The sequence below is a fragment of the Dipodomys merriami genome, unplaced genomic scaffold (assembly GCF_024711535.1).
Source record: "Dipodomys merriami isolate MVZ:Mamm:240054 unplaced genomic scaffold, mDipMer1.0.p SCAF_102, whole genome shotgun sequence".
NCBI classification, from domain to species: domain Eukaryota; kingdom Metazoa; phylum Chordata; class Mammalia; order Rodentia; family Heteromyidae; genus Dipodomys; species Dipodomys merriami.
The window spans coordinates 3,264,025-3,274,550 of NW_027202294.1; the positions used below are offsets into that span (position 1 = coordinate 3,264,025).

The 10,526-nt window shown below is 49.7% G+C and overlaps 1 protein-coding gene across 1 annotated transcript; it reads right to left on the minus strand.

The window, feature by feature from the left end:
• Positions 1-391: 391 nt before the first annotated feature.
• Sfxn3 (sideroflexin 3) lies at positions 392-9,640 on the minus strand. The gene is made up of 11 exons (XM_069995000.1): positions 9,370-9,640; positions 8,034-8,197; positions 6,876-7,046; positions 6,151-6,249; positions 5,725-5,800; positions 5,488-5,573; positions 4,383-4,510; positions 4,144-4,193; positions 2,441-2,490; positions 1,903-1,950; positions 392-1,685 (listed from the first exon to the last, which is right to left on the minus strand). The coding sequence occupies exons 2-11, from the start codon at positions 8,192-8,194 to the stop codon at positions 1,589-1,591; spliced, it is 966 nt and encodes a 321-aa protein (XP_069851101.1). The 5' UTR covers positions 8,195-8,197; positions 9,370-9,640; the 3' UTR covers positions 392-1,588.
• Between the last annotated feature and the right edge of the window lie 886 nt (positions 9,641-10,526).

The following is a 10,526-nucleotide window of genomic DNA, read 5'->3' on the forward strand; positions in this document are numbered from 1 at the left end:
AGAGTTTTGGGTGGAAGGAAAATGGCAGGTGAGGAATTATTTCCTTGAAGGGATAGGGAATGGCAGTCTTTGGCCTTCTTCCTTCCACTCTAGAGGCCTCTTTGGGTACTAGAGGTCACCACCTCATGCCAAATGCCTGAAGGAAACAAAAAGCCCAGAGCTTGAATCAATATAGAATGCGTGCTCCACCCTCCCTCCGCTAGTGAAGAGGGAAATGATAGGACTCTATGATATTCAGAGTGAATAGAAGGTACGAATGAGAGTGTGGATTTCTAAGCTCAGAGCACCCCCTGCTGGGAAATGAGGCTCCCTACAGATAGGTAGGGACCAGGATTTGGAGGAAAGAAAGGCAAAGGATTCCTGGGCACTCAGATCAGGGAACAAATGAAGGTTTAAGAAGTGGACAGGCTTACAATTTATTGACTCACCATGGTATCACAGCTGTTATCACTGGGAGGAAATGGGTTAGGAGGAGCAGGAGAGTGGTTTCAGGATACCACTGGAGTCTTTTCATCTGTCCTCATCTACCTCTTTAGCCAGAAGTCATAGAGGCCAGAGTTGAGATCTAATTACACTCTGGACTAGAAACAGCACACCTTATGCCATCCCCAAACCCATCTTCCATTTGGTCTAGCCAACAGGGCCTTGATGAAAAAGGCAAGGCCAGGCCTTAAGCAAAAGAAGGAAAGGCTGAGAGTATGTAGGTCAGTGGTAGAGTAGTTACCTAGCACAGGTGAGGCCTGAGTCTAATGCCACACACTTCCAAAAGACAAGAAGAAAAGAAAGAAGCTAAGAGGGGTTGTTAGAGATTGTAAGAAAAGTCAATGGAACACAGGATTTCTTGTCTTTAGAGGTCTGTGGAGTTGGAGTACTTGTTGTACTCTATGAGTCTCCCTCTATGAATGATGTGAGTAGTGGCAGCCCTCAAGGGGGGAGAGGAATATGGGAGTGTAGGATTTCTGTTTGAGGCCATGTAATCCCAGCAGACTAAGATCTAACGTTGTACATAAAGGCACCTACACTAAGTGTGGAGGACATGGGGAGGCAGCAAGAACAAGATACTGACTCCTTTGTTCTGATAGAGGAGAGGGAATGGAGCTTTCTAGGATATGGGGGATGGTCAGAAGGATTCACAAGCCTTTTGCCTGCCTCATCCCAACGCTGCTTTCTCTGTCAGGCCAGTTCCTGAGGCAGCTTTGAGAGCCAGGTATCAGAAACCTGAAGGATTTGTCCCAGTTTGGCCTGCTTATGTCCCTCAGACTCTGTCCTGACATTCTGTGGATGTTCTGATACATGTCTACTCTTAGTGTCGAGGATCAAATTTAGAAAGATGCTTGTGTCATGTATGTATACATGTAGAGACAAGCACAAAGGGAAAGGTTATGTTATTCTGCTCTTTGAAACCAGAGAGGAGAGAAAAAGGCTTACAGGGCACCTTCCCTAGCCTAGCAGATTGCTGGTCTTAATGGCTGCTTCCCTACTAAACCCCCTGCCCAAAGCTAGGCAGATGGACAAGTGGCAGAGATGGCAAGGTGGCACCAAAACATCAGGCCAAGGAGGGAAGGAGGGGGACAAAGGCTGACCCTCTTCAAAGCCCTTTGTTGTAGTAAACCACCTCGATGCTGGGGTTTTGCTTGTGAATCTGAGCTCTCAGCTCTGGCTCCAGCTTGGTCACATGTATGGAGCTGCAAGAGAACAGCACAGGCCAGCTGAATGTCCCCTGGACTCAGCCACTCAAGCCTAGGGGTCACCAGAGCTGGCTTGCTGACATTCCCCCACCTTCAAATCAACTGAGTGCCTGCCAGGTCTCCCTGAGGCAGACTAAGGGCCCGAGGATCAGTTGGTCCAGAGATGTAGAAAACTGTCCAGAAACTCCTGGTTGAACCTCAGGGCAGCACTTACCTCCTCTGGGGGAACAGGGCACAGCACAGCGGGGTGGCAAACACCAGGCTGGGGGAGAAGAATATTGAAAGATTCATGAAACTTCGATCTCATTGTGTTTCCTCCTGGCACCCACCTCACTGAGATAGTCCCTGGAGGGACTTTAGTATGCTAGGTGAATGCTGTACCACAAGCCACATACAGACCCCTAGAGTGGGGATTAGAGCCAAAGGAGTTTGGGGAACAGTAAGCCCAAGATCTTTTAGGAACATTAAACCCATTAATTAGGTTCTGACTGAGGACAGATGCTCTCCAGCATTAATCAAAAGGTCTGAGGCCAGAAAGTGATAAAATCAGGAATTAAGTAGACAAGAAACTCCTGGATGGTATTGAAGGGTATATATGTCCATGATAGACTGGACGCCCCTTTCAACTGAACTCTTGACTTTCAAGGACAGGAACCACCCTTTAGTACCTCCTAACACACACTGTGCTCTACAGGTGCCCAAGACACATGCAGTTGAATGTATGTCCCCCAGCTGACTCCTCGCACACTTACCAGAAGCCTACCAGTCCCACCTGCAGAGGTGCACCCAGCCAGGGACGGCGCTGTGGAGAAACAGAGACAGTGGAATGGCTCTCGTCCCCTAAACCACATCCCATTTTATTCACATGGCCCTGCCTTGAGCCTCTTCTCCTAAGCCCTTAAAAGGGCTAGGCTCTCCAGACCTCAACCTTTCACTCTAGCTAGGCTAAAGTCATGTAGCCAGGCTACACATCATACACTGTCACTTCTCAGGACTGATTCCCATGTACTTCCTGACCTTTCCTTTCCCTCCTTCTTTCCAGGAGTTGCTTTCTTCAGCCTCCTCTGAGCCCCACTGGCTTCCTCTCATCCCAGTGTTATGAATCTGTCCCTTTCCAAACATCTGTTAGTACACCCTTCTCTATTCACTCCAGTTCCAGGCACCGCATTCTGTTCCTCAAATGTACAAGCCTGTTCCTGTCACAGAGCTTTTGCATTAGCCAAAACACTTTTCTGAGCTCTTTATCTGTCTCCTTTTTATCCTTTTCAGTTTTCAGGGACCTTCCTCTGCCATCCTATCTAAAGTGCTTGCCTCAATTAATTATGTTGCTCCACTGGCTTCTTATAAAGCACATGCCACAATCTAAAATGAGGTGTTTATTGGTTACTTTTTATTTATTTATTTGGCTAGTCTTGGGGCTTGAATTCTGGGCTGGGCACTTCCTTGAGCTTCTTTTGCTTAAGACTAGCACTCTACCACTTGAGCCACAGCATCACTTCTGGCTTTTTCTGTATATGTGGTACTGAGGAATCAAACCCAGGGCTTCATGCATGCAAAGCAAGCATTCTACAACTAAGCCATATTCCCAGTCCCATGATTATCTTTTTTTAAAGTATAAGTTTATTGTTCTTATGAAGGTGTTGTACAGAGGGGTTTCCAGTTCATAAGTCAGGCAATGAGTACATTTCTTTTTTTGGACAATGTTACTCCTTCCTTGGCTTTTCCCCAGTTTCCTTCTCCCATTCCTGCCCACAAGTTACATAGGTCATTTTCCATACAATGTATACTGAATAGCTTGTATTTGTTTACCTTATGACTTTCTTTTTCTGAACTGTATCTTCCCATGCCTAAAACATGACTGGTGCATAAATACTATTCAATGAGTATTTCTGAATAAATGACTCAAACACTAAGCCAGAGCTGCTGGTATTCCTGTGCCTTGTTTCCCTGACCTATCTATGTATGTATATGCATGTGTGTGTATGTGTGTGTGTGTGTGTGTGTGTGTGTGTTTATCTGATGGTCGATGATGACATGAGTATGATATTAAGTATGACATATTTCTTTCAGGATAAAAGCCATTTCTTTCCTTCCCTGTCTTCTTCTGTCCCCCCCCCACCTTTTTTTTTGGTCGGTTGTAATGGGGCCTGAACTCTGGGCCTGGGCGCTGTCCCTCTGCTCTTCAGCTCAAGGCTAATGCTCTACCACTTGAGGCACAGCACCAGTTTCTGCTTTTTCTGCTTATGAGGAATCAAAACCAGGGCCTCATGCATGCGAGGCAAGCACTCTACCACTAAGCCACCTTCCCAGCTCTCCTCCTGTCCTGTCCCTTTAATGTTCCCCTACCCACACCCCTGCCCCAGCTCTCATTTTTACTGAATGAATGAAAGTACAGGGGAAGAAGGAGGCAGGTAGGATTGGCTACTGCTTCCATTATCAACAGATGAGTACCTACCTTCAGAAAATCTCTCTTCTCCAAAGAGTCCATGATCACTGGGGGAATGGCTGAGGGGAGATTAGGGAAGAGAGAGGAACTAGTGGAGTGAAAGTCAAGAACATGAAGGAAGGATGAAGGGCCTTTCCTTCACAGCCCCTCCTGCTCTTCCCAGAGCCCCTTGACTCCTCAGACAACTCTGAGAACCCCCTCCCTTCTCCCAGAGCCTCCCATGCCCCACCTAGCCACCCCTGCCTCACCCATGGCAGGAATTGCCATGCAGATTCTTGATACCACCACCTGGAAGATTCCTTGCTTGGCTGCAGTCGCTGAGTGGCCAAGCCTCTGACCTGCTTCATCGGTCACTGGGATGCCCACCTGCAGCTCCCTGGGAAGAGAAGTGGACAGGGTCAGATTATAGGCCCTAAGTCCCACCCACATAGTCCGCTGCTTCCCAGAGTCTCCTCACACACAAGATTCAAAGGCTAGTTTTCCTACCCAAGTGTTCCAGAGAATATGAATTCAGTTTGACATAGCTGTAGCCAGCCATCTTGAGGTGCAACCATTGTGAATGCCCCTGGTATTTTTTTTCCCTACATACTTTTCCAGAATTTTTTTTTTTTTTTGTCGGTCATTGGGCTTGAACTCTGGGCCTGGGCGCTGTCCCTCAGCTTTTCAGCTCAAGGCGAGCGCTCTACCACTTGAGCTACAGCGCCACTTCCAGTTTTCTGGTGGTTTATTGGAGATAGGAGTCTCACAGTCTCTCCTGCCCGGGCTGGCTTTGAACCGCGATCCTCAGATCTCAGCCTCCTGAGTAGCTAGGATTACAGGCGTGAGCCACCAGCGCCCGGCTTTTCCAGAATATTATAAGTAAAACTATTAGAGTGGTGTGGGGTACTTATGGCTTGAACCCTGGTGCTGTAATTGCCAGAGATGTGCCTGATATTTTTGATACTGAACTGAGAGAAATCACGTACATTTTGGCTTCATTTTAATCACTTTTCCCCTAATCATTTTATATTCCCCTTCCTTCTGATGCAAATTATGGGACTCTACTAGTCTTGTTGCTGCTCAGAGACACGCTTCCATCAGGGCCCAAATCAGTTTTACTCTGTGTGACTCTATGTTTGTCTCCTATTTTAGTCTTATGGCACCTTGGGGTTGATCCTCATTCACTGGGATGGAGACAGAGCACGGCAGCTCAAGTCTAGTGAAGGAAGAGATTGTCCCTCATGCTGGGCTGGATGATTGGCTGGTATGTCACACACACACACACACACACACACACACACACACACACACACACATACACACACACACACACACACACACGGCATACCTGTACCAGCAGCCAGGGCCACTCACCTCTGCCTCATCAGGGGAATGTTGATGCAATTGGCAGCAGCTACAGCTGCAAAGGGCACAAATCTGCCAACCAAGGGGGGTAGGTGCTGGGGAGGAAAAATGATGTTCAATGATCCTGAGGGCCATGCAGTAAAGAGAAATTCCTGGGAGAAATCTAGGGAGCTTGTAGCTCCAGACTGTAGGATATTTGGGAGAAAAGTGGGTACAGGATGAATGGGGTAAGGGGGAACCCTTTACCTTGGTGAGGGATTTGAGTCCCAGAGCTGTGGCCACAGCCCCAGTGGTAGCACTCACATAGGCTGTTCCCAGCTGCCTGTGGATAGAAGATTCAGATCACAAGAGCAAGATGAAGAGTTCAGCATTTGGCTGTTTGCTTTAGGGAGATGCTAGATCCTCAATGTCTGAGGTATAGGAGGGTGGGCTCGTTGCAGAGAAAGCCCTCCCCAGCTTCAGTGTAAACTCCTGTGGAAGTTTCCCACTCAGCTTCCTCCTTTTAAAGGGATATAAGAGAGGACCTCATGCCCTCTATTAGGTATGTTGCCAAGGGCTGGAGAGTATGGCTGAGAGGAGAACTGGCCCACAGGGATCAGGAATAGCCAGGAAAGTGCATTTTGAGTTTGGGGGAATAGGGTGCTGTGCCTCTTGCTGGGGTCTGGTTCTTACTGCACAGTGATGGGTGCGTCGCCACTGCGGTTGGAGTAGTTCACAACAGCATTGAAGGACTGGTTGATCCACTGCCAGAACACCACAGTTGGGGTCTTCCTGAGGAAACAAAGATTCAGTACTTACTTCTGTCCTTTCTATAGAATCCCTCATTTTGAATCTCCCTATAATTAAATCTCAAAGGGCTGGGAACTGGTGGCTCACACCTATAATCTAGCTACTTAGGAGGCTGAGATCTGAGGATCAAGGTTTGAAACCAGCCAAGGGAGAAAAGGCCATGAGACTTCCACCTCCAAAGCCAGAAGTGGAGCTGTGGCTCAAGTTGATAGAGTGCTTAAGCTTTGAGCACAAAAACTCAGGAACAGCACCAGGACCTGAGTTCAATCCCTAAGACTAGCGCGCGCACATGCACACGCGCACACACACACACACACACAGAGACACACACACACACACACACACACACACACCCTCTCAAAGGTAAGCTAACCCTTCAGAAGGGACTCAATTGACCTCAGAACCTGCCTGGTAACTCCCCATACACAAATGGACCAACTGTCTTGGGGGCCAGAGGACCCCTGAGGCTGAGTTCTGAAGAATAGGAGTTCTAACACACATTCCCACCCACCCACTGTTCTTTACCCATAGGCCCAGAGTAGAAGTCCCCAATCCCCGGGCTGCTCTAGAGTACAGCACTCAGCAAAGTGACATAAGATAAGACTTGCCTGTAGAAGGTGAGCATGCAGCCTGTGATGGTCATGTTCATGGGCACCTGGGCTGACATTCGGCCAATGAGGACCACCTTCTCTCCCGTGTCCGGATGGAATGCAGAGTCATACACATACTTGGCCTTCCATAGCTGGTCCTCAGTGAGCCCTGGAGTTATCACACCGGCCCTAGGGAAGCTGACATTGAGCTGCTAGGCTATTCTAAGGAGGCAAATGTACCTTCTCAAGCTCTGCCTCAGCCTCTCTGGGAACTCTGGACAGAGGAGCCAGAATAATGGAGTTTCATGAACCTGGGGAAAGCTAAAGTTTTGCAGAAGTGAAGGTTCCTACTTGTGTTTCCCCTATAACTACACAATTTCTTCTGGGTCATTGGTAACAGTGGCTTATAAGGATCTCAAAAGGATTAGGACATTACACAGATTTTTTTCTTTTTTCTTTTTTTCCTGAAGACAAGAGATATGGCCTCCTACCTCTCTGGGACTCTACTTTGAACTTGTTTATCGTTGTAGAGAGTGGACTAGCAGTGGGAAAGGGCCTGCAGAGGATTTGTGAAGTACAGAACAGCTCCTTCCCATAAATATCAATGTACCCCCCCAACCCAAGTACTGTAAAATCCTTCATAGTTATCTGTGATGTTATCAGGAAGGTCAAAAGGGGAAGGCATTGGGCTGGGAAGGTGGCTCAGTGGTAGTGTACTTGCCTTGCATGCATAAGGCCCTGGGTTCAATTCCTCAGTACCACATAAGCTGAAAAAGCAGGAAGTGGTGCTGTGGCTCAAGTGATAGAACACTAGCCTTGAGCTGAAGACTGAGGGACAGTGCCCAGGCCCAGAGTTCAGGCCCCACAACAGGGGGAAAAAAAAAAAAAGGAAGGCATTGAGGAAATGGGACCAGTCACTCCCTAGCTTAATGAGGTAGCTACAAAATGCACTAAATGAGGGCTGGGAATGTGGCTTAGTGGTAGAGTGCTTGCTTAGCATGCATGAAGCTATGGGTTCAATTCCTCAGTATCACTACACAGAAAATGATGGAACTGGTTGTGGCTCAAGTGGTAGAGTGCTACCCTTGAGCAAAAGAAGCTCAAGGACAGTGCCTAGGCCCTGAGTTCAAGCTCCAGGACTTGCAAAAAAAGGGGTGGGGGTGGGGACAAAGTCACCTATAATTCTGCACAATGTTCCGGGAAGCTTCCAGCTGTTCTCCAGACAGCAGCAGATTTCTAGGATCCGTAACAGTGAAGAAATGCTTAGCTCTGCCCAGGAAAGTGCTTTGGTCCCAACGAGGTTCCTGGATGTTGATATTTAAGGGCAAGTCACCCATTTCCTGCAAGGCAAGGACAGGGCTAGGTCTGAGAACTGCACTTGGAGACACTTTGGTGGCCCTGCCTATTCCTGAGCCTATGGCCAGTCTCTTCAAGAACTCAAGGTGACTCCAGATAGGTAAGCAAAATGAGGGAGGAGTTATTTATTTCTCTGGCAATGACCTGGCTAGGGAGGGAACTACAGGAAGTGGAGGAAGAGGAGATCCAAGAAAAAAAGTAGATTTTCTTGGGCTTTGGTCTGGTGCAGCCTTTCATCAAGGATGATTTACCTATATGTGGTTGACACACCTGCAGCAACTAATCATCTCATGCAGCTACTCATGAGCTCTGCTGCACAAAAAGTATAATACATGCATTTTATATTGGTGCCTCGTGACAGCTGCCAGCTCCAGCTGCCCTGAGACCTACATTAAAAAACCCCAAGGCTGTTTGGAACTGTGGTAAAGGCAACCCACACTCTAGCCTCAGATTAGAGGAAAGCAAGGGCTCACTGGCTACCTGAGGGCTTATCTGTTCCAGATCTCAAACAGGGAGCTCTGATGGCAGCCATTTGCCTGCATGTGGACACCTATATGTCCCCTCTCCAAACCCATCTTCTCCAACCCACACAGAAAGACCTAAAGCTCTCCCTGATCCCTGGCTGGGTAGGGCTGATGCTGACACCAATGCACCACACTCTGAGCCACCTATCTGGAGAAAGAACAGGACTTTGTAGATGCCCCCTGCACCCCTCACAGAGAGGAAAGCTGGAGCAGCCATCTGGCTGTGCAAGGCAAAATGCTGTAGAATGACTAATCCCTTCCAACTACACTTCTCCTCCCTCATAGGCCAGCACACACTCACACACTCACATAGCCACACACAAAGACAGATACGCCCTGCCCTGACACACTAACAGGGTGGACACACCACACCCTGCATAGCCCAGCCTTAAGGACCGTTAAGCACACACAAACATACATCCATCGGCTGCCGACACTTGAACGGGTGACTACAGTTTCTGAACACCCCCACCGCTGCTCAGCCACTCCCCTTGTGCCACACAAACCCCAAGATACTGAATTCCACAGGACTACGAATGCATTTCAAGCTGGCCTCCTCTGCCCCCAGCCATCCAACTTCCACCACCACCCCCGCCAGATTCCGAACCCCACTCGGGGCAAGGGGCACTCACGTTTTCCGGGGTTCAGACTCCGCAGCTCTCAGATCGGCCTTCCTCTCTGCCTTCCTCTCTGCTGGCGTTGGCCCTCCCAGCCTTCACGGGGGACGTCACGCATGACGCTAAGCAGCCGCGAGGGGCGGAGGCACCCCAAGCTTCTTTGCCCAGCCCGCCAAGAGGTTGGCAGAGCCGGGATGTCTTTTGGGGGCAATGTCCCCCCGCCCAGTTCACCCGGACCAAGCCCTACACGGCTTCTCAGAGCCAATCATAACGCGGGGATTCGTTCTGGCCCCCTTCCCAGCCAGGGAGAGGAGGGGAGGAGCCTCGCCGCTGCCCTCTTCGTTTGCAATCCCCTGGTCCGCCTCCAGGGGCACGCGACCCCGGCAGCCAGAGAGTCTCTGGAGCGCTAAACGCTGGTGGGCGGCGTGGAGGAGCGGGCCTCTGTCCGTGCTCCCGCCTGGAGGAGCTCAGGTTACTACTTGTTTACTGGATGGCTGCCTTGGCAATGGCCTCTGCTTGTTTGACACCCTGGGCTCCTACCCAGGATCCACAAGCTCCTCAAGCAGAATCTCAACATTCCTATCCTTTCACAACCACCGTCCTGTCGAGCCCGTGCCACTTCGGCGTCCCCATCTCTCCCCAGGCTCTCCTCCAGAATCCCTAGCTCTCCTTCGTCTCAGTCTCCTCGTGCCCCCAGCCCTCGGCTGGGCACCACAGACCTTAGCTACAGGTCCTGGGATATGGAGAGGCCAGAAGTCTCAATGCCTGCCAGCATCAAATGAATGAATTCTATAATCAAATGAATCCCTGCCAGAACAACGAAACAGTAAGATTTCATTCTCATCCTAGTGTCCTGGGACCAGCTGTCCTGCCCTGCGGCCTTCCCGAGCAAGTTGACTAGAGAGACATCTGACATAGAAGGATGTACACCCCCACACACACACCCCACATAGAGTGTGCCAGCCGCACACCCTGGCGCCAGTCTGCGCTGCTGCTCTTGGCTGCTGACAGTCTCCCACGGAAGCCTCAGATAACCACCGTGGCTGGTTGGCAATTCCCTGAACCCAGGTAGCTAGCTAGCGTGGCCCGAAAGACGGGGGTCCTAGCGGGAGGGTTGCGAGCCAAGAGCTACGCCCCAGGTTTGAGCGCCGGATGGGGCGGGGTCAGAATTG